We start from the raw sequence: 24,344 nt of genomic DNA on the forward strand, positions 1-24,344 counted from the left end.
CAAGGTCTTCAATCCTGGTATAAATGAAGGAAGTGAGGACAGTTCAACTGGCACTCACATAACAAGAGTTCTGAAACACCTTCCGAAGAGACTATAGCAGTAGATGAGGGAAGGGAGTGCTACAGTGTGGCAGTACAGGGGGAACGATCGGCTACAGCAGTGAAAAGTGTGGTACCGATTGGTGTGCTCTCGGGGTTCTTGTACATGTAGCATAGATGACCTCTACAGTGGCCCTCCCACCTTCCCACCTGCATTAGGTGTTCTTTTTTTTGTAATTTATGTTTATGTATTTATTTACTGTTTGAACTTATTTATTCTACGTATTTATTTTTTTGGCTGCACTGGGTCTCTCATTGCTGTGCACGGGCTTTCTCTAGTTGGCGGCTAGCGGGGGCTACTCTCGGTTGCGGTGTGCGGGCTTCTCATCGCGGTGGCTTCTCTTGTTGCGGAGCATGGGCTGTAGGCACGTGGGCTTCGGTAGTTGAGGCTCACGGGCTCTAGAATGCAGGCTCCGTCGTTGTGGCACATGCGCTTAGTTGCTGCACGGCATGTGGGATCTTCGCAGACCAGGGCTCGAACCCGTGTCCCCCGCATTGCATTGGCAGGCGGATTCTTAACCACGGCGCCACCAGGGAAGCCCTAGGTGTTCTCATATAGAGTCTAAAAACAGAGGGCACTGAGCGAAGGTAGTGGTTATTAAAGGCTCAGGATCTAAATTCTACCTGCCTGTACACCCCTTCCCAGCTGTCGATTTGACCCCATTTTTGAGTGCCGACCTCATTCTTCAACTTTCTCTGGCGTTTGTTATACTCACCTTGAAAACTTGTTTCTGTGATGCGTTGAGCAGACACAGGGTGGCAGACTGCAGAGGTGGAAGCTGGTGGTCGGATATTTGTGGGCTGAATCTCCTTCAGTCCCATTCCCATTTCTGGTTGCCCAGAGGCCCGACTTCCTGTGTATGACGCCGAGCCGTAGGATTGCGGGCAGGAGCCAAGTTCTCCATACAGTAAAGACCCCAGTGTGCCTTGGTTATAGTAATATACCTGGCTTCCTTCCTGGCAGGGAAGTGGCAGGCGGCTCTGCCCCTGATTTGGAATCTGAGATGGTGTTCCCTGAGCAAGGCTGGCAGAAAGCGATGGATGTAGAGGGACCATGTTCTTGGCGTCTGAAGTTTTATCATACTGGGCTGCCAGAAACATGGAGGAGGCAGCTGTGTGGCGGTCAGTGAGTGCCAGAGTAAAGTCTCCGAGTGAAGAAGAATTCTTTTCAGTGCTTGCTGTGATGTCCCACTCAAGAACACCTGGATAGGAAGCAGCTGAAGTGGAGATCTGGCTGTGGTCAGTAACTCCAGATAACATAGTCGTGCTAGAATGTTGGTAAAGGTAGGCACTACCCATGAGTGTCTGGAAAGGGGTACCAGTAGCCGATGCCGAACTGACGGCAGGGGCAGAGACTCTGGAGAAGTTGCAGACACTTCGTGTTAGGGAAGTTGCATTGCTCACCACAGGAGGAGAATGCTGCAGAGAATTTAGAGTTCCAAGTAGAGATGGATGTTGGAAATTTTCTGTAAGAACAAGAGGGTCATGAAAAACTCAGGGAGGTTGAGAAATTCTCACTACGTTTGAGGAACGGCATCATCTGAAGGTTCTTGCTATCAGGACACCTCTACTATCACTACTTCCTGAGAAACCCAAAATCAGACAGTTAATGATGGCTGTAAGGACTGAGCAGTTTTCCACTCTTCTCTATTAACTGCCTGTGCTCCCATCTTGGGCACAGACGGGCAGAAGAGCCAAGTGGTGTGGTTCAGAGATTGTTCTCTAGGCTGGAAGCAACCTTCTCCCTGCCCTGTCTTTCCCTTCAGCCTGCACTCGTATTGACTTCTATGCTATTTCCTAGACTGGAAGCATTTTAGAACTAGGAGGCCCTTAGAGAACTTCGATGTTCTCAGTCTCATTTCGTGAGTAAGGAAACTGAGGCTCAGAGAGGTCGGGTTGACTTGTTCAAGTTCTCTCATTATGTTAGTATCATTACCAGGTTTCAGAACCTAAGTATCCTGACTTCCTTGCCAGGACTCCACTCTGAGCATGATACTGCCAGAAAGCAGGAGAAATAGAACTTATAATATAGGCATTTTTTTTGTCCATTAGAAAACAGTACGGCTGTTACCATTGTCGTCTTCAGTGTCTCCCTTTGCTTGTGCAGTTCCCACGCTATTACCTAGAGGTGACGTACAGCTCAGTCCAACTGGTGAATTGAAAGAGTCATTTTTGCCCTCTTCAAGCCTGGTTTCTCATCCTACCTCAAAATGATTACCCGAAAGTGGATTTCTTAAGTGCTTTTGGAAAGGGAAGAGTTATCTGATTACTTCAGATTCCTCACCTGTAAAGTGGTTATAACACCACCACCAATAATAATAGCAGTAATAATTAATAGATGAATAAGCTGATCTATTGCGTATGATTTATATGGAGGAAGATACAATAAGTTCTAGAAAGACAAAGAAAAATCATGACAAGCATATTACGTTAACGAAAAAGAAATCCATAGATATTAATGAAAACTGGGGTATGTGGCAAGTATCGAAGCCTAATGAATTTACTAACAAATGGCATTCTGTACCATCCATGCAATATTATGAAAGTGAATTTTGCCCACTCTATTTTAGTGAATACTATTAACCAGAAGACACGATGGAGGTGATAGAGGTGAATGAATTCCTAGCCAATGCATACAGACAGAGAAGGTATGTCAGTAAAAAATGCATAACAAGCAACAGAATGCAATAAATGTGCATGTATAGGTAGCCACAACACATATAGACAAGTATTTCAATGAAAACCGGTACGAAGCAGACAGCAAAATAATAAGTGTAAAAGAGTTTCATTATTGTGCTCCTTCATATTTTTACCCAGCAAGTAAGAGGTATTAAGCCTAGGAGAAATATATATTTCAATGAATATAGCTTATATAATAAGCAGAAAGGAAGCTTAAAATGTATCAGGAAGGTTTTTGGATTTATCCTAGAACTTAGATTAGAATCATCTTCAGCATCCAAGAAGATGGCATCCCAAAACCTCAAAAAACCATCATGCCTAGAATCCAATTAAAAAAGATTTTCAAATGTAAGAAAATCCACAGGACTCCACAATATGGTTTTCGATAAACGTGGATGTTTGTTTGTTTTGTTTCTTTGGCCGCGCCGCGTGGCCCTGGCCGTGAAAGCACCGAGTCCTAAGCACTGGACCGCCAGGGAATTCCCTAAGTGGGGGGAATTAGAGATGTGGGGCTTGACTTTTTCTTCTTCTTCTTCTTCTTCTTCGGTAGCTAAGATCTACAAGCGAACGATGGCTGTTGATCAATGTGCTCTCTGTGTTAGGAAGGAAATAACTGTAAAAATGAAAAGCAGCCTTGCCTTAGAACCTACATATCACACCAAGGAAAATAGTCCTTCTGATTCAATTTAGAAGATATCACTTAAAATGTTGAATTGGTGAAATGTCTACCTAGTTTAAAAATTAGAAAGAATAAAACACTGAAAAGCAGCCCCCTAGATAACCACTGTGGTTGCTTGTTTATAGGAGGCATCATTTCTAAAACGTATTTCTAAAATGTTTATATTCAAAACTGTCAAGTGGCCAACTGTATTCAGAGAGGCAATAAAAGAAAGAAAACGGAGTATGACTTTTCTGATAAGCTGCCTTTCCTGGTGATCCCCTGTTCTGGCCTTACTTTCCTTCTTAGTCTGTTAATGTAAGGGTTTGCTACCATCAACTTGGTTTTGCCCTGCTCTGAGCAGGTTTCCCTCTGTGCTGTTTCTGCTTTAATTGAAAATCTTTGGTTCCCATCAGCATTCCATTGCAAACTCCGTTTTTCTTGAGAGCTCCTCTATGCTTTCCCTCTTCATTCTTACATTTTCTCCCATCTCTTGGTGCCTGTTGGCCTGTGCTACTGAAAACCATCCTAAACTTCCTTACGCTCGACTCTGTGCCTCCCTGTAGAGCCCAGTACTCTCCATCCTCTCTCCCTATTCTCTCTTTTCAACTAGTCGAAATCCTAGTGGAGGGAGACCATTAGAGATGAAACATCTTGGTATATATTGCTAGTTTTCTATGTCCCCTGACTTTTCTATGTTTCTGTTGAAACACTCTTGAGAAGTGTCTGATTTCGTTTTCTACATGGGTACCCTTTAAGGCTCAATACTGGAAAAGAAGGGGATCAGAGTGATCAACCCAACGTGGTATCCTAACGTAACAGTTAAGGAAAGCAACAGGCTTTGTGAGACAGCCAGTGATTTGTCCAAAGTCACACAGATAGTAAACGTCAAAGTCAAAAGTGAAATTAGGTCTCCAGACGTGTAGTTCAATACTTTCCCTCATTATTCCATGCTATTTTGAATCTCCTACTCAATTTAGGGGCAAAAGAAATCGAACGCAAAACTTTCCAAAGTTTCTTTTCTTACCTGACATGGTCAGAGAAGAGGAAGCATCCACTGCAGGTACCAGGGATGAGGAGACAACACTAGAGGATGTCCGAGTGGCTGCAGCTGAACGGCGCACGTGTCCAGTACAGAGGTCACTGGTTACTGGTCCAAACAGCTCCACGGAAACCCCAAGACTCTACCAAGTGGTAGTAGGTTTGGTAGGAGAGTGATGTCACAAAGCAGGCAGTTGAAAGGTATGAGAGAGCCAATAGGGAGGTCCGATCCCCAACAGGAAGGCGGGCTTGGGTGAAGAGAGTGTAGGAGAGCTAAAACAACACCTGAGTTTCTGAGCTCTGGGGAGGAAATCCTAGAAGACAGATTTACCTCCCCCAGGCTCTTCCATTAGGGAAATCATTGCCACATTTCTTACAGACGTTCATTAATACACTGAACTAAGAGTTACTTATATTCTACAGAGTATTCTATTTTATGTATCATATACTTAGAGCTATATAGATCTTCTTTAATTAATAATCCTTAGGAAGGAAAGAGCCATCTAGTTTGAACTATTACAGTTGTTCTGAAATCATATGTGTCTAATGAGTGAACTGATAGCAGCTTTTAAGGAGCCAAAGTAGGGATTAAGAAGCTCTTTTTGTAACTTGGTTCAAGAGTAGGGTGAAGTTTGTTGAGTGTACCTTGTGGAGAATGTTGTGGTCCAAGGCTCTTCTCTTTTAGTTTCTTCTCCTTGACTCCTACCTTCCTTGGGCTGGGCTAGGCTGGGGGCCAGGTTGGACTTGCGACTTAACATTTCTCTTCCGCTTTCTCTTTTTTTTTTTTCTTCCATTATGGGCATTGCTTCGAGGACAAGCCTTGATCTTGCATTGGACGTTACTTCCTGTCACCTTCCAGCAGCAGGAGTCTTCTTTTCAGTGCTTGATGCTTCACGAAATAGACTCTGCCCGTTGGCAGCAAATACCAGAGAGCTAGGAGACAGAGCTGGTTGCAGACCTTTCCTCTTCCAGCCTTTGGTTGCAATTGTTTGGCCCATAATTTGCTAGCTCTAGTTCCTTGGGCCACACAGGTATCCTGCCATCTCCAGCTCTTGTTATATGTGAGAGACATTCTGAACACTGTCCCTTTTTCTTTGCACAGAAGTATATACAGTGTGGCAGTTACTGTAATCTCCTTCGCCTTGCAAACAGCCACTCTAGAATCTTGGACCTCTAGGACTCTCTGTCTTGCATGCTTGGGGGCAAGGCCAAGCAAAATGAAGAGGAGAATAATTAGAGAAAGAGGAGGACGTTGGTGGAGAATTGGGAGCAGGTAAGGTGAAAGGGCACAGGAGAAAAGAGATGCATGTAGACTTTTTGGTTTCTGTGGGAAACAGGTTGACACACTTGGGCCTCATTTGGTATTAACAGAACAGAGAGTTAAAGATCTAAGTAGCTAGATAGTGTGCAGCAACTGCCATGAAGTCTGTACACTGAAGAGAAGAGTCTCACATCTAGTTTTCATTTTGTTTTATGTCATAGTACCTTATTTATAGCATTCACTGGTGTGTTTGTAGAATACAGATGTTTTCAAATGCTCTGGTTTTGTCTACATGGTTATCTCCTTGTCCTGTTTGTAAGGAATCCAACATTGTAAGACATATTGCATGTTTTTCTCTTGACGATTGTTGACCTTGAAGCGTCATGAACTAACTTGAGCTGTTGGATTCTGTGGAGAAACGTTCAAAAGGGTCTGTGAAAAAGGCACTGTGGTGAGTCGCATTATGCACCCGAGCGTAAGGAGCAAGATATCTGCCACCAGCCCAGCTTGGCCTGGATTGCCTCTGTTTTAGTTCCCCTGGTTAGTGCTTTTCTCCCTAACCACTCTTGTGACTGTGATAATGTGAGTAAGGGCGGAGTTGCTAATGATCTATGTGTGAGGTAAGCTGGTTTGAGGGAGGAAATCTATGGACCTAGTCATTTTCCTTGGTGGTAAGCTTTCAGGGGTGCAGAGATGGATCTTCCTGGGGCCTTTTCTGGTCCCAGGAAGATATCGCATAGATGGGACCTCCCAAGACACACATTGAATCTTTAGGCCTGTTTTTCCTATTATGAGGTACGAACGAGTTTCTTCACTGATGGGGATGATGCTTATCTGAGAAGAAATTGTGAAAGGTGGTGTAGTGTAGAGGTGTGGCTTAAGCTTTTAAGTTTTCCTCCAGGTTTTTCCCCTAAGCTTCCTACTTCGGACGGCCTACTTACATGATACTAGTAGGTGATGTCCGGCTAACAACTTCCTAAATATACCTGCAAGCCAGATCAGTGTCTCTTTTCTCTGTATTCCCATGGAAATCAAGAGTCCCGCCGAATTTTCCATCGAAACAGTTGATTTGTGTTGTCTCTAGGAATTCTAAAGGGCGTACCGTTGCTTCCTAACCGGTGTCATTTGGGAGATCCGCCTCTGTACGTTCAAATGATTAATTTTGAGACTTTGCTCATGTGTGCAGTAAACCCTTGAATTCCCTAAGACCTTCCTTTCCTCCATCTCCTACCCCATTAAGCCCGCTTCAGTTCATCTCCTGAATTTCTTTGGAATCTGTCAGCCAGCTCTTCCTCAACTTCCTAATACTGAACTTGCCTGTCTGTTGCGATTAGGTCCTAACTGGTGTCCATATATCTTGTTTCCTTCCAATCCACTCTTCACACAAGAAACCTTCAAAGCAAGTTGGAACGTTGCTCATAAACATCGCTCACAAACATTGTTTTGAGAATAGAAAACACACTGTTGGCCTTTAAGACTCTGCGTGGTCTAGAATCCTCTCTGCTTCTCTAGCCCCATCTTGTGCCACTTTTGCCCTCACTTTCTATGCTTCAGATACACTGAATTAACCTTAGTTCTCACTCATCTGACAGAAGTCAGTTCAGATACTATTTTTCACTGTGATTCCTAGCATTAAGGAATTTGATTATCAGGTTTTGTATGAGGACTATTTCATCAGGGGTACAGAAGTTCTGGCCATCTCTGGTTTTGGATATCCCTTATTTGTTGAGACCTTTGCGTTGTTTGGTTGCCTTTTGTCTGTTTTCCAGATGGGAAAACAGGAACAAGGGAAGTATAGGTTATTACTAGGTGGGGTTGAACAAGTGGAGCAGCAAACTGCAAAGCAGAAAGAAGAGGGACGTACTATAGAGGGATATGACTTCCATTCTCAAGGCGCCTGCATCCTGTGCAGGGAGACAGCCTAACATAAAATGTGCCTAACAACAAATATATTGACTTCTTACTAAAAATCTCCAGTTCATAGAACCGAGGGGTTTGTACCTTCTCCTTTAAAAGTGATAGTCCTGGGACTTCCCCGGTGGTCCCGTGGTGAAGACTCTGCGCTTCCAATGCAGCAGGCGTGGGTTCAATCCCTGGTTGGGGAGCTAAGATCCCACATGCTGCGCAGCCAAAGAAATTTTTGTCGAACGTTATACTCCTGTATTGTTGGCTTTAGTGGTTTAGATTTTGTTGTACTGTTAAGAAGATTTCAGTTTATTTACCGGGAACAAACAACACATAATGTAAAAATAGTTTCCCAGAAACGATTTCCATCATTCTCTTCCTCCCTTTCTCCCGCAGACTGGTGTTTCACCTTGACAAGTTCTCTGTCATTCCATAGGAAAGCTGTCTGGCTTGGAGGTTGCAATCCCAGGGAATTTTTCATCAGCGGGGAAGTCTCCATCACTACAGAGGAATCAAGGGAGAAGTCAGTCCCTGGTAAGTGAGATGCTCCCCCTAAACACCAACACAGCAGTCGTGTACCTTTCAAGGGGTTCAGGGGCAAGATGGGCAAGGCATTTCTACTAACTCTTCTTAAGGATCACGGACAGTGCCCTATGCTACGAGGTAAGCGGTGACTGCTGTAGTTCTTACTGGTGATCCTTTCCTGTCACTGATTCTCGGCCTTCTTTGTATTTCATAGGACTGTTGTCAGTCCAATACAAAATGAGTCTTATTTTTAAAAACCTGAAATGTTTTACAGAGCCTAGCATTCTCATATAGGGTCCTTTCCATTCTCCCCACTTTCCCGAGAGGCCAAGAACACTTCACACCATGAACTAGGAGAGGGGGTAGAGCCCTTTCTGATGAAATACATCAACAAAGACAGAGCCTTAGCCTGCTTGCTCTCTGGACAGGATCTCGGACCACAAGGTCTTCAATCCTGGTATAAATGAAGGAAGTGAGGACAGTTCAACTGGCACTCTGATAACAAGAGTTCGGAAACACCTTCCAAAGAGACTATAGCAGTAGATGAGGGAAGGGAGTGCTACAGTGTGGCAGTACAGGGGGAATGATCGGCTACAGCAGTGAAAAGTGTGGTACCGATTGGTGTGCTCTCGGGGTTCTTGTACATGTAGCATAGATGACCTCTACAGTGGCCCTCCCACCTTCCCACCTGCATTAGGTGTTCTTTTTTTTTGTAATTTATGTTTATGTATTTATTTACTGTTTGAACTTATTTATTCTACGTATTTATTTTTTTGGCTGCACTGGGTCTCTCATTGCTGTGCACGGGCTTTCTCTAGTTGGCGGCTAGCGGGGGCTACTCTCGGTTGCGGTGTGCGGGCATCTCATCGCGGTGGCTTCTCTTGTTGCGGAGCATGGGCTGTAGGCACGTGGGCTTCGGTAGTTGAGGCTCACGGGCTCTAGAATGCAGGCTCCGTCGTTGTGGCACATGCGCTTAGTTGCTGCACGGCATGTGGGATCTTCGCAGACCAGGGCTCGAACCCGTGTCCCCTGCATTGGCAGGCGCCACCAGGGAAGCCCTAGGTGTTCTCATATAGAGTCTAAAAACAGAGAGCACTGAGAGAAGGTAGTGGTTATTAAAGGCTCAGGATCTAAATTCTACCTGTCTCTACACCCCTTCCCAGCTGTCGATTTGACCCCATTTTTGAATGCTGACCTCATTGTTCAACTTTTCTCTGCCGTCTGTATACTCACCTTGAAAACTTGTTTCTGTGATGCGTTGAGCAGACACAGGGTGGCAGATTGCAGAGGTGGAAGCTGGTGGTCGGATATTTGTGGGCTGAATCTCCTTCAGTCCCATTCCCATTTCTGGTTGCCCAGAGGCCCTACTTCCTGTGTGTGACGCCGAGCCGTAGGATTGCGGGCAGGAGCCAAGTTCTCCATACAGTAAAGACCCCAGTGTGCCTTGGTTACAGTAATATACCTGGCTTCCTTCCTGGCAGGGAAGTGACAGGCGGCTATGCCCCTGCTTTGTTCGTGGGCCTCCTGATCCAGCAGTTCCCTTGGCTCTGCCCCTGTCGTCAGCTGCCCCTAGGATAACTCTGAGCCCTAGCCACTTCTCTGGTAGATTTCCCTATTCCCCCACTACAGTCACACCTGAATAAGGCAACTCAGACCTTTCAGAGATGTGTCCTGAACCTCTTGTTTTCTGAAATACCTATCTGGTGGTTGTGAGACTTAAGGCCAGCGTCCCCGAGAGACTTTTTCTATTTCTCCTAGTAAACCTAGACTCATCTTCTGTCACCTTCAACTCTACTCCAATTGTGTTCTTTCAACCCAGACCTCTGACCCTGCTTTTTACTTCTGCCATTTCATCCTTGCTCCTGCTTCCTTTCCTAAATCCATACGTCTCTTTTGGCCTTCCTAGCCCTGGGCCAAGTTCCTTCCTCTTTGCTCAGTTTTTACCCCTTTCCTTCATTCTCCCATCCAACTTTCAGTCCTTCCTTTCTCACGCCCCAGTTAGCAGCATCTGAAAATTCGAAAGGTTTGTTACTCGTCTATTAATTGTATTCCATTTACTTATTCAGTTCTATACCTGTCTTACCTGTGTATGGAAGAACAGCTGGTAGCCAAGGTGGCACCAAGAATCCTAGCAGCTCTCACTTGACGTATCCGTAGTAGTCGGCAATTTCCATTTCGTTTTCCCTCTCGGTGAAAAATTGCAGCTTGCCCGAAGAGGTGTATCTGGCAGCATTCTCCCGTTGTTGTTGAGCCCGCCTCTTCATGGCCTCTCGCTCTGGCCTCTGCTCTTGTTCGATGGGCTTTGACATGACTGGCTCAGGCACGTTGGGTTCCCTCCATGGAACTCGTTGCTTGCTGAAGTCTTGGAGTAGAAATTGGGTTTGGAGCTTGGGTGGGGACTGGCGCTTATTCACAGCAGGGGGAACAGGCTCCCGCTGGAGAGGAGCGCCAGATGAAGTTTTGGAGGGTGCAGGCCTAGGAGCAGCAGACTGAGGGACACGAGGCTGGGTATGGTTGGTCCAAGCCGGTTGGGTTGGGTTGGTCACAGTTGGCTGAGCTGGTTTGGCGGGGCCTGGCAAAGAGGCAGGAGCTGGCTGGGATGAATTGGCTGCAGCAGGTTGAGCTGAGTCAGTAGAACCAGGCTGGGCACGGTAAGCCCCAGCAGGCCGATGTGAGGCCAGAGACTGTGGCCTCCGAGGAGCGGGTCGAGCTTGAGGCTTGTCCCAGGCAGAAAAAGGCAGAGGTATCAACTTGACCTTCCCAGGAGGAGGCCGCTCATACTGGGCTGGAGACGGACACTCTGTTTCAGCACTGCTGTCTGGTTTCTGGGCTTGGACTTGCGTTTTCTCAGGACCCTTCCCCTCACGTGGGGTATGCCGCCATGGCTGGATAGCTGGGGGTGGCTGGGGGTCTTTGGGGTTGCTTGACTTTCCCAAGAGCCGACAGGAAGAGAGCCCAGTTTTCGTCTCATTCTTCTTCCCCAGCGCATGAAGAACCTTCACAGACTCCAGCATGCGCACGCCAAGGGAGGTTCGAGGCTTTTGAAAGCTCTGTTGGAGAAGCTCAGTTTGGTGTTCCTTTCGCTTCGTGTGGGGGATTGCTGGCTTCTCTTCTGCCTTGACTTTGTTCCCTGACTGCTTGTTCTCCTCAGCCTTGTTTCTCCCTCTGGTCCTTTTGGTCTTTTCCTGCCCGTGGCTCTTAGTTTTGCTGATCTTTCTGGATGCAGCTTTCTGAGGTTTGCCTTGAGAGTGCTTGGCCGTGTTCACAGGAGCCCTGTCACTGACTGCAGCGTGGCATGTAACCACTTCTCCCCCTAACGGGCACTCTGGATTCTTTGGCTGGATTTTGGCCTTGGGAGCGCCACTGATAGGCTCAGAGGCTTTCTGTTTGTTCTTCCTGGGTTGATCAGAGGGAACCTTTATGACACTTGGCTTTTCCTGCACCTGATTCACCTTAATGGCTCTGGTGTCTTTAGCTTTGATCACGTTGGGACCTTGGGATTGATCAAGATCTTTCAAAGGATTAAAGAGCTGGGGAAGGTGAATATCCTCCGCCAGTGTAGTAATGTCTGCAAGACCACTGCTAGGTTCAATCCCATTTTCAAGTGTCCCTAGGTCCTGACGACTCCGGCTGTTCTCTCCCAGATCAGCATTTTCAGAACCAGGCTGCTCCTCTTGGCTGAGGGGATCGGTGCAGGCCAGCGGCTGGTGAATATCAGGGATTCCTAAAGGGAGTAGTGGAGGATCTTGGTTCTCTGTTGGGATCTGGTAGGCATCCAGAGGCTTTGAAAGCTTGGTTTTGATATCATCCACGTGCTTACTCTCTATTTGTCCCTGGCTTGGAGCTGGAGGCAGGGCCAGGAGACGCCTGGCACTCTGGACTGGAGCTGTCACTGAAATGTCCCCAAGTTCAGATGGTGGGTTACTCTCAAGTATGTGGCTGTTTCTGCTACTGCAGGACTTGGGGAGTTCTTGACTTTGTGTCACACAAAACGTCTGGCTTGGAGGTTGCAATCCCAGGGAATTTTTCATCACCAGGGGGGAGGTCTCCATCCCTACAAAGGGATCAAGGGAGAAGTCAGTCCCTGGTAAGTGAGATGCTCCCCCTAAACACCAACACAGCAGTCGTGTACCTTTCAAGGGGTTCAGGGGCAAGATGGGCAAGGCATTTCTACTAACTCTTCTTAAGGATCATGGACAGTGCCCTATGCTACGAGGTAAGCGGTGACTGTTGTAATTCTTACTGGTGAGCCTTTCCTGTCGCTGATTCTCGGCTCGCTTTGTATTTCATAGGACTGTTATAAGTCCAATACAAAATGAGTCTTATTTTTAAAAACCTGAAATGTTTTACAAAGCCTAGCATTCTCATATAGGGTCCTTTCCATTCTCCCCACTTTCCCGAGAGGCCAAGAACACGTCACACCATGAACTAGGAGAGGGGGTAGAGCCCTTGCTGATGAAATACATCAACAAAGACAGAGTCTTAGCCTGCTTGCTCTCTGGACAGGATCTCGGACCACAAGGTCTTCAATCCTGGTATAAATGAAGGAAGTGAGGACAGTTCAACTGGCACTCACATAACAAGAGTTCTGAAACACCTTCCGAAGAGACTATAGCAGTAGATGAGGGAAGGGAGTGCTACAGTGTGGCAGTACAGGGGGAACGATCGGCTACAGCAGTGAAAAGTGTGGTACCGATTGGTGTGCTCTCGGGGTTCTTGTACATGTAGCATAGATGACCTCTACAGTGGCCCTCCCACCTTCCCACCTGCATTAGGTGTTCTTTTTTTTGTAATTTATGTTTATGTATTTATTTACTGTTTGAACTTATTTATTCTACGTATTTATTTTTTTGGCTGCACTGGGTCTCTCATTGCTGTGCACGGGCTTTCTCTAGTTGGCGGCTAGCGGGGGCTACTCTCGGTTGCGGTGTGCGGGCTTCTCATCGCGGTGGCTTCTCTTGTTGCGGAGCATGGGCTGTAGGCACGTGGGCTTCGGTAGTTGAGGCTCACGGGCTCTAGAATGCAGGCTCCGTCGTTGTGGCACATGCGCTTAGTTGCTGCACGGCATGTGGGATCTTCGCAGACCAGGGCTCGAACCCGTGTCCCCCGCATTGCATTGGCAGGCGGATTCTTAACCACGGCGCCACCAGGGAAGCCCTAGGTGTTCTCATATAGAGTCTAAAAACAGAGGGCACTGAGCGAAGGTAGTGGTTATTAAAGGCTCAGGATCTAAATTCTACCTGCCTGTACACCCCTTCCCAGCTGTCGATTTGACCCCATTTTTGAGTGCCGACCTCATTCTTCAACTTTCTCTGGCGTTTGTTATACTCACCTTGAAAACTTGTTTCTGTGATGCGTTGAGCAGACACAGGGTGGCAGACTGCAGAGGTGGAAGCTGGTGGTCGGATATTTGTGGGCTGAATCTCCTTCAGTCCCATTCCCATTTCTGGTTGCCCAGAGGCCCGACTTCCTGTGTATGACGCCGAGCCGTAGGATTGCGGGCAGGAGCCAAGTTCTCCATACAGTAAAGACCCCAGTGTGCCTTGGTTATAGTAATATACCTGGCTTCCTTCCTGGCAGGGAAGTGGCAGGCGGCTCTGCCCCTGATTTGGAATCTGAGATGGTGTTCCCTGAGCAAGGCTGGCAGAAAGCGATGGATGTAGAGGGACCATGTTCTTGGCGTCTGAAGTTTTATCATACTGGGCTGCCAGAAACATGGAGGAGGCAGCTGTGTGGCGGTCAGTGAGTGCCAGAGTAAAGTCTCCGAGTGAAGAAGAATTCTTTTCAGTGCTTGCTGTGATGTCCCACTCAAGAACACCTGGATAGGAAGCAGCTGAAGTGGAGATCTGGCTGTGGTCAGTAACTCCAGATAACATAGTCGTGCTAGAATGTTGGTAAAGGTAGGCACTACCCATGAGTGTCTGGAAAGGGGTACCAGTAGCCGATGCCGAACTGACGGCAGGGGCAGAGACTCTGGAGAAGTTGCAGACACTTCGTGTTAGGGAAGTTGCATTGCTCACCACAGGAGGAGAATGCTGCAGAGAATTTAGAGTTCCAAGTAGAGATGGATGTTGGAAATTTTCTGTAAGAACAAGAGGGTCATGAAAAACTCAGGGAGGTTGAGAAATTCTCACTACGTTTGAGGAACGGCATCATCTGAAGGTTCTTGCTATCAGGACACCTCTACTATCACTACTTCCTGAGAAACCCAAAATCAGACAGTTAATGATGGCTGTAAGGACTGAGCAGTTTTCCACTCTTCTCTATTAACTGCCTGTGCTCCCATCTTGGGCACAGACGGGCAGAAGAGCCAAGTGGTGTGGTTCAGAGATTGTTCTCTAGGCTGGAAGCAACCTTCTCCCTGCCCTGTCTTTCCCTTCAGCCTGCACTCGTATTGACTTCTATGCTATTTCCTAGACTGGAAGCATTTTAGAACTAGGAGGCCCTTAGAGAACTTCGATGTTCTCAGTCTCATTTCGTGAGTAAGGAAACTGAGGCTCAGAGAGGTCGGGTTGACTTGTTCAAGTTCTCTCATTATGTTAGTATCATTACCAGGTTTCAGAACCTAAGTATCCTGACTTCCTTGCCAGGACTCCACTCTGAGCATGATACTGCCAGAAAGCAGGAGAAATAGAACTTATAATATAGGCATTTTTTTTGTCCATTAGAAAACAGTACGGCTGTTACCATTGTCGTCTTCAGTGTCTCCCTTTGCTTGTGCAGTTCCCACGCTATTACCTAGAGGTGACGTACAGCTCAGTCCAACTGGTGAATTGAAAGAGTCATTTTTGCCCTCTTCAAGCCTGGTTTCTCATCCTACCTCAAAATGATTACCCGAAAGTGGATTTCTTAAGTGCTTTTGGAAAGGGAAGAGTTATCTGATTACTTCAGATTCCTCACCTGTAAAGTGGTTATAACACCACCACCAATAATAATAGCAGTAATAATTAATAGATGAATAAGCTGATCTATTGCGTATGATTTATATGGAGGAAGATACAATAAGTTCTAGAAAGACAAAGAAAAATCATGACAAGCATATTACGTTAACGAAAAAGAAATCCATAGATATTAATGAAAACTGGGGTATGTGGCAAGTATCGAAGCCTAATGAATTTACTAACAAATGGCATTCTGTACCATCCATGCAATATTATGAAAGTGAATTTTGCCCACTCTATTTTAGTGAATACTATTAACCAGAAGACACGATGGAGGTGATAGAGGTGAATGAATTCCTAGCCAATGCATACAGACAGAGAAGGTATGTCAGTAAAAAATGCATAACAAGCAACAGAATGCAATAAATGTGCATGTATAGGTAGCCACAACACATATAGACAAGTATTTCAATGAAAACCGGTACGAAGCAGACAGCAAAATAATAAGTGTAAAAGAGTTTCATTATTGTGCTCCTTCATATTTTTACCCAGCAAGTAAGAGGTATTAAGCCTAGGAGAAATATATATTTCAATGAATATAGCTTATATAATAAGCAGAAAGGAAGCTTAAAATGTATCAGGAAGGTTTTTGGATTTATCCTAGAACTTAGATTAGAATCATCTTCAGCATCCAAGAAGATGGCATCCCAAAACCTCAAAAAACCATCATGCCTAGAATCCAATTAAAAAAGATTTTCAAATGTAAGAAAATCCACAGGACTCCACAATATGGTTTTCGATAAACGTGGATGTTTGTTTGTTTTGTTTCTTTGGCCGCGCCGCGTGGCCCTGGCCGTGAAAGCACCGAGTCCTAAGCACTGGACCGCCAGGGAATTCCCTAAGTGGGGGGAATTAGAGATGTGGGGCTTGACTTTTTCTTCTTCTTCTTCTTCTTCTTCGGTAGCTAAGATCTACAAGCGAACGATGGCTGTTGATCAATGTGCTCTCTGTGTTAGGAAGGAAATAACTGTAAAAATGAAAAGCAGCCTTGCCTTAGAACCTACATATCACACCAAGGAAAATAGTCCTTCTGATTCAATTTAGAAGATATCACTTAAAATGTTGAATTGGTGAAATGTCTACCTAGTTTAAAAATTAGAAAGAATAAAACACTGAAAAGCAGCCCCCTAGATAACCACTGTGGTTGCTTGTTTATAGGAGGCATCATTTCTAAAACGTATTTCTAAAATGTTTATATTCAAAACTGTCAAGTGGCCAACTGTATTCAGAGAGGCAATAAAAGAAAGAAAACGGAGTATGACTTTTCTGATAAGCTGCCTTTCCTGGTGATCCCCTGTTCTGGCCTTACTTTCCTTCTTAGTCTGTTAATGTAAGGGTTTGCTACCATCAACTTGGTTTTGCCCTGCTCTGAGCAGGTTTCCCTCTGTGCTGTTTCTGCTTTAATTGAAAATCTTTGGTTCCCATCAGCATTCCATTGCAAACTCCGTTTTTCTTGAGAGCTCCTCTATGCTTTCCCTCTTCATTCTTACATTTTCTCCCATCTCTTGGTGCCTGTTGGCCTGTGCTACTGAAAACCATCCTAAACTTCCTTACGCTCGACTCTGTGCCTCCCTGTAGAGCCCAGTACTCTCCATCCTCTCTCCCTATTCTCTCTTTTCAACTAGTCGAAATCCTAGTGGAGGGAGACCATTAGAGATGAAACATCTTGGTATATATTGCTAGTTTTCTATGTCCCCTGACTTTTCTATGTTTCTGTTGAAACACTCTTGAGAAGTGTCTGATTTCGTTTTCTACATGGGTACCCTTTAAGGCTCAATACTGGAAAAGAAGGGGATCAGAGTGATCAACCCAACGTGGTATCCTAACGTAACAGTTAAGGAAAGCAACAGGCTTTGTGAGACAGCCAGTGATTTGTCCAAAGTCACACAGATAGTAAACGTCAAAGTCAAAAGTGAAATTAGGTCTCCAGACGTGTAGTTCAATACTTTCCCTCATTATTCCATGCTATTTTGAATCTCCTACTCAATTTAGGGGCAAAAGAAATCGAACGCAAAACTTTCCAAAGTTTCTTTTCTTACCTGACATGGTCAGAGAAGAGGAAGCATCCACTGCAGGTACCAGGGATGAGGAGACAACACTAGAGGATGTCCGAGTGGCTGCAGCTGAACGGCGCACGTGTCCAGTACAGAGGTCACTGGTTACTGGTCCAAACAGCTCCACGGAAACCCCAAGACTCTACCAAGTGGTAGTAGGTTTGGTAGGAGAGTGATGTCACAAAGCAGGCAGTTGAAAGGTATGAGAGAGCCAATAGGGAGGTCCGATCCCCAACAGGAAGGCGGGCTTGGGTGAAGAGAGTGTAGGAGAGCTAAAACAACACCTGAGTTTCTGAGCTCTGGGGAGGAAATCCTAGAAGACAGATTTACCTCCCCCAGGCTCTTCCATTAGGGAAATCATTGCCACATTTCTTACAGACGTTCATTAATACACTGAACTAAGAGTTACTTATATTCTACAGAGTATTCTATTTTATGTATCATATACTTAGAGCTATATAGATCTTCTTTAATTAATAATCCTTAGGAAGGAAAGAGCCATCTAGTTTGAACTATTACAGTTGTTCTGAAATCATATGTGTCTAATGAGTGAACTGATAGCAGCTTTTAAGGAGCCAAAGTAGGGATTAAGAAGCTCTTTTTGTAACTTGGTTCAAGAGTAGGGTGAAGTTTGTTGAGTGTACCTTGTGGAGAATGTTGTGGTCCAAGGCTCTTCTCTTTTAGTTTCTTCTCCTTGACTCCTACCTTCCTTGGGCTGGGCTAGGCTGGGGGCCAGGTTGGACTTGCGACTTAACATTTCTCTTCCGCTTTCTCTTTTTTTTTTTTCTTCCATTATGGGCATTGCTTCGAGGACAAGCCTTGATCTTGCATTGGACGTTACTTCCTGTCACCTTCCAGCAGCAGGAGTCTTCTTTTCAGTGCTTGATGCTTCACGAAATAGACTCTGCCCGTTGGCAGCAAATACCAGAGAGCTAGGAGACAGAGCTGGTTGCAGACCTTTCCTCTTCCAGCCTTTGGTTGCAATTGTTTGGCCCATAATTTGCTAGCTCTAGTTCCTTGGGCCACACAGGTATCCTGCCATCTCCAGCTCTTGTTATATGTGAGAGACATTCTGAACACTGTCCCTTTTTCTTTGCACAGAAGTATATACAGTGTGGCAGTTACTGTAATCTCCTCCGCCTTGCAAACAGCCACTCTAGAATCTTGGACCTCTAGGACTCTCTGTCTTGCATGCTTGGGGGCAAGGCCAAGCAAAATGAAGAGGAGAATAATTAGAGAAAGAGGAGGACGTTGGTGGAGAATTGGGAGCAGGTAAGGTGAAAGGGCACAGGAGAAAAGAGATGCATGTAGACTTTTTGGTTTCTGTGGGAAACAGGTTGACACACTTGGGCCTCATTTGGTATTAACAGAACAGAGAGTTAAAGATCTAAGTAGCTAGATAGTGTGCAGCAACTGCCATGAAGTCTGTACACTGAAGAGAAGAGTCTCACATCTAGTTTTCATTTTGTTTTATGTCATAGTACCTTATTTATAGCATTCACTGGTGTGTTTGTAGAATACAGATGTTTTCAAATGCTCTGGTTTTGTCTACATGGTTATCTCCTTGTCCTGTTTGTAAGGAATCCAACATTGTAAGACATATTGCATGTTTTTCTCTTGACGATTGTTGACCTTGAAGCGTCATGAACTAACTTGAGCTGTTGGATTCTGTGGAGAAACGTTCAAAAGGGTCTGTGAAAAAGGCACTGTGGTGAGTCGCATTATGCACCCGAGCGTAAGGAGCAAGATATCTGCCACCAGCCCAGCTTGGCCTGGATTGCCTCTGTTTTAGTTCCCCTGGTTAGTGCTTTTCTCCCTAACCACTCTTGTGACTGTGATAATGTGAGTAAGGGCGGAGTTGCTAATGATCTATGTGTGAGGTAAGCTGGTTTGAGGGAGGAAATCTATGGACCTAGTCATTTTCCTTGGTGGTAAGCTTTCAGGGGTGCAGAGATGGATCTTCCTGGGGCCTTTTCTGGTCCCAGGAAGATATCGCATAGATGGGACCTCCCAAGACACACATTGAATCTTTAGGCCTGTTTTTCCTATTATGAGGTACGAACGAGTTTCTTCACTGATGGGGATGATGCTTATCTGAGAAGAAATTGTGAAAGGTGGTGTAGTGTAGAGGTGTGGCTTAAGCTTTTAAGTTTTCCTCCAGGTTTTTCCCCTAAGCTTCCTACTTCGGACGGCCTACTTACATGATACTAGTAGGTGATGTCCGGCTAACAACTTCCTAAATATACCTGCAAGCCAGATCAGTGTCTCTTTTCTCTGTATTCCCATGGAAATCAAGAGTCCCGCCGAATTTTCCATCGAAACAGTTGATTTGTGTTGTCTCTAGGAATTCTAAAGGGCGTACCGTTGCTTCCTAACCGGTGTCATTTGGGAGATCCGCCTCTGTACGTTCAAATGATTAATTTTGAGACTTTGCTCATGTGTGCAGTAAACCCTTGAATTCCCTAAGACCTTCCTTTCCTCCATCTCCTACCCCATTAAGCCCGCTTCAGTTCATCTCCTGAATTTCTTTGGAATCTGTCAGCCAGCTCTTCCTCAACTTCCTAATACTGAACTTGCCTGTCTGTTGCGATTAGGTCCTAACTGGTGTCCATATATCTTGTTTCCTTCCAATCCACTCTTCACACAAGAAACCTTCAAAGCAAGTTGGAACGTTGCTCATAAACATCGCTCACAAACATTGTTTTGAGAATAGAAAACACACTGTTGGCCTTTAAGACTCTGCGTGGTCTAGAATCCTCTCTGCTTCTCTAGCCCCATCTTGTGCCACTTTTGCCCTCACTTTCTATGCTTCAGATACACTGAATTAACCTTAGTTCTCACTCATCTGACAGAAGTCAGTTCAGATACTATTTTTCACTGTGATTCCTAGCATTAAGGAATTTGATTATCAGGTTTTGTATGAGGACTATTTCATCAGGGGTACAGAAGTTCTGGCCATCTCTGGTTTTGGATATCCCTTATTTGTTGAGACCTTTGCGTTGTTTGGTTGCCTTTTGTCTGTTTTCCAGATGGGAAAACAGGAACAAGGGAAGTATAGGTTATTACTAGGTGGGGTTGAACAAGTGGAGCAGCAAACTGCAAAGCAGAAAGAAGAGGGACGTACTATAGAGGGATATGACTTCCATTCTCAAGGCGCCTGCATCCTGTGCAGGGAGACAGCCTAACATAAAATGTGCCTAACAACAAATATATTGACTTCTTACTAAAAATCTCCAGTTCATAGAACCGAGGGGTTTGTACCTTCTCCTTTAAAAGTGATAGTCCTGGGACTTCCCCGGTGGTCCCGTGGTGAAGACTCTGCGCTTCCAATGCAGCAGGCGTGGGTTCAATCCCTGGTTGGGGAGCTAAGATCCCACATGCTGCGCAGCCAAAGAAATTTTTGTCGAACGTTATACTCCTGTATTGTTGGCTTTAGTGGTTTAGATTTTGTTGTACTGTTAAGAAGATTTCAGTTTATTTACCGGGAACAAACAACACATAATGTAAAAATAGTTTCCCAGAAACGATTTCCATCATTCTCTTCTTCCCTTTCTCCCGCAGACTGGTGTTTCACCTTGACAAGTTCTCTGTCATTCCATAGGAAAGCTGTCTGGCTTGGAGGTTGCAATCCCAGGGAATTTTTCATCAGCGGGGAAGTCTCCATCACTACAGAGGAATCAAGGGAGAAGTCAGTCCCTGGTAAGTGAGATGCTCCCCCTAAACACCAACACAGCAGTCGTGTACCTTTCAAGGGGTTCAGGGGCAAGATGGGCAAGGCATTTCTACTAACTCTTCTTAAGGATCACGGACAGTGCCCTATGCTACGAGGTAAGCGGTGACTGCTGTAGTTCTTACTGGTGATCCTTTCCTGTCACTGATTCTCGGCCTTCTTTGTATTTCATAGGACTGTTGTCAGTCCAATACAAAATGAGTCTTATTTTTAAAAACCTGAAATGTTTTACAGAGCCTAGCATTCTCATATAGGGTCCTTTCCATTCTCCCCACTTTCCCGAGAGGCCAAGAACACTTCACACCATGAACTAGGAGAGGGGGTAGAGCCCTTTCTGATGAAATACATCAACAAAGACAGAGCCTTAGCCTGCTTGCTCTCTGGACAGGATCTCGGACCACAAGGTCTTCAATCCTGGTATAAATGAAGGAAGTGAGGACAGTTCAACTGGCACTCTGATAACAAGAGTTCGGAAACACCTTCCAAAGAGACTATAGCAGTAGATGAGGGAAGGGAGTGCTACAGTGTGGCAGTACAGGGGGAATGATCGGCTACAGCAGTGAAAAGTGTGGTACCGATTGGTGTGCTCTCGGGGTTCTTGTACATGTAGCATAGATGACCTCTACAGTGGCCCTCCCACCTTCCCACCTGCATTAGGTGTTCTTTTTTTTTTGTAATTTATGTTTATGTATTTATTTACTGTTTGAACTTATTTATTCTACGTATTTATTTTTTTGGCTGCACTGGGTCTCTCATTGCTGTGCACGGGCTTTCTCTAGTTGGCGGCTAGCGGGGGCTACTCTCGGTTGCGGTGTGCGGGCATCTCATCGCGGTGGCTTCTCTTGTTGCGGAGCATGGGCTGTAGGCACGTGGGCTTCGGTAGTTGAGGCTCACGGGCTCTAGAATGCAGGCTCCGTCGTCGTGGCACATGCGCTTAGTTGCTGCACGGCATGTGGGATCTTCGCAGACCAGGGCTCGAACCCGTGTCCCCTGCATTGGCAGGCGCCACCAGGGAAGCCCTAGGTGTTCTCATATAGAGTCTAAAAACAGAGAGCACTGAGAGAAGGTAGTGGTTATTAAAGGCTCAGGATCTAAATTCTACCTGTCTCTACACCCCTTCCCAGCTGTCGATTTGACCCCATTTTTGAATGCTGACCTCATTGTTCAACTTTTCTCTGCCGTCTGTATACTCACCTTGAAAACTTGTTTCTGTGATGCGTTGAGCAGACACAGGGTGGCAGATTGCAGAGGTGGAAGCTGGTGGTCGGATATTTGTGGGCTGAATCTCCTTCAGTCCCATTCCCATTTCTGGTTGCCCAGAGGCCCTACTTCCTGTGTGTGACGCCGAGCCGTAGGATTGCGGGCAGGAGCCAAGTTCTCCATACAGTAAAGACCCCAGTGTGCCTTGGTTATAGTAATATACCTGGCTTCCTTCCTGGCAGGGAAGTGACAGGCGGCTATGCCCCTGCTTTGTTCGTGGGCCTCCTGATCCAGCAGTTCCCTTGGCTCTGCCCCTGTCGTCAGCTGCCCCTAGGATAACTCTGAGCCCTAGCCACTTCTCTGGTAGATTTCCCTATTCCCCCACTACAGTCACACCTGAATAAGGCAACTCAGACCTTTCAGAGATGTGTCCTGAACCTCTTGTTTTCTGAAATACCTATCTGGTGGTTGTGAGACTTAAGGCCAGCGTCCCCGAGAGACTTTTTCTATTTCTCCTAGTAAACCTAGACTCATCTTCTGTCACCTTCAACTCTACTCCAATTGTGTTCTTTCAACCCAGACCTCTGACCCTGCTTTTTACTTCTGCCATTTCATCCTCGCTCCTGCTTCCTTTCCTAAATCCATACGTCTCTTTTGGCCTTCCTAGCCCTGGGCCAAGTTCCTTCCTCTTTGCTCAGTTTTTACCCCTTTCCTTCATTCTCCCATCCAACTTTCAGTCCTTCCTTTCTCACGCCCCAGTTAGCAGCATCTGAAAATTCGAAAGGTTTGTTACTCGTCTATTAATTGTATTCCATTTACTTATTCAGTTCTATACCTGTCTTACCTGTGTATGGAAGAACAGCTGGTAGCCAAGGTGGCACCAAGAATCCTAGCAGCTCTCACTTGACGTATCCGTAGTAGTCGGCAATTTCCATTTCGTTTTCCCTCTCGGTGAAAAATTGCAGCTTGCCCGAAGAGGTGTATCTGGCAGCATTCTCCCGTTGTTGTTGAGCCCGCCTCTTCATGGCCTCTCGCTCTGGCCTCTGCTCTTGTTCGATGGGCTTTGACATGACTGGCTCAGGCACGTTGGGTTCCCTCCATGGAACTCGTTGCTTGCTGAAGTCTTGGAGTAGAAATTGGGTTTGGAGCTTGGGTGGGGACTGGCGCTTATTCACAGCAGGGGGAACAGGCTCCCGCTGGAGAGGAGCGCCAGATGAAGTTTTGGAGGGTGCAGGCCTAGGAGCAGCAGACTGAGGGACACGAGGCTGGGTATGGTTGGTCCAAGCCGGTTGGGTTGGGTTGGTCACAGTTGGCTGAGCTGGTTTGGCGGGGCCTGGCAAAGAGGCAGGAGCTGGCTGGGATGAATTGGCTGCAGCAGGTTGAGCTGAGTCAGTAGAACCAGGCTGGGCACGGTAAGCCCCAGCAGGCCGATGTGAGGCCAGAGACTGTGGCCTCCGAGGAGCGGGTCGAGCTTGAGGCTTGTCCCAGGCAGAAAAAGGCAGAGGTATCAACTTGACCTTCCCAGGAGGAGGCCGCTCATACTGGGCTGGAGACGGACACTCTGTTTCAGCACTGCTGTCTGGTTTCTGGGCTTGGACTTGCGTTTTCTCAGGACCCTTCCCCTCACGTGGGGTATGCCGCCATGGCTGGATAGCTGGGGGTGGCTGGGGGTCTTTGGGGTTGCTTGACTTTCCCAAGAGCCGACAGGAAGAGAGCCCAGTTTTCGTCTCATTCTTCTTCCCCAGCGCATGAAGAACCTTCACAGACTCCAGCATGCGCACGCCAAGGGAGGTTCGAGGCTTTTGAAAGCTCTGTTGGAGAAGCTCAGTTTGGTGTTCCTTTCGCTTCGTGTGGGGGATTGCTGGCTTCTCTTCTGCCTTGACTTTGTTCCCTGACTGCTTGTTCTCCTCAGCCTTGTTTCTCCCTCTGGTCCTTTTGGTCTTTTCCTGCCCGTGGCTCTTAGTTTTGCTGATCTTTCTGGATGCAGCTTTCTGAGGTTTGCCTTGAGAGTGCTTGGCCGTGTTCACAGGAGCCCTGTCACTGACTGCAGCGTGGCATGTAACCACTTCTCCCCCTAACGGGCACTCTGGATTCTTTGGCTGGATTTTGGCCTTGGGAGCGCCACTGATAGGCTCAGAGGCTTTCTGTTTGTTCTTCCTGGGTTGATCAGAGGGAACCTTTATGACACTTGGCTTTTCCTGCACCTGATTCACCTTAATGGCTCTGGTGTCTTTAGCTTTGATCACGTTGGG

The 24,344-nt window shown here is 46.2% G+C and overlaps 1 protein-coding gene across 1 annotated transcript in view; it reads left to right on the forward strand.

Moving 5' to 3' along the window:
- LOC309622143 (uncharacterized protein) overlaps window positions 1–24,344 on the forward strand; it is a gene marked incomplete at its 5' end in the record, with an annotated part of 101,653 nt that overhangs the window by 68,112 nt on the left and 9,197 nt on the right. The window contains 2 exons of the mRNA XM_082409291.1: window positions 8,039–8,176; window positions 20,764–20,861. Coding sequence (XP_082265417.1) covers window positions 8,039–8,176; window positions 20,764–20,861 — 236 coding nt within the window. The remainder of the gene's footprint in view (window positions 1–8,038; window positions 8,177–20,763; window positions 20,862–24,344) is intronic.

This window comes from Balaenoptera borealis (genome assembly GCF_965194805.1).
Source record: "Balaenoptera borealis genome assembly, contig: HAP1_SCAFFOLD_1622, whole genome shotgun sequence".
In the NCBI taxonomy this organism is placed as follows: Eukaryota; Metazoa; Chordata; class Mammalia; order Artiodactyla; family Balaenopteridae; genus Balaenoptera; species Balaenoptera borealis.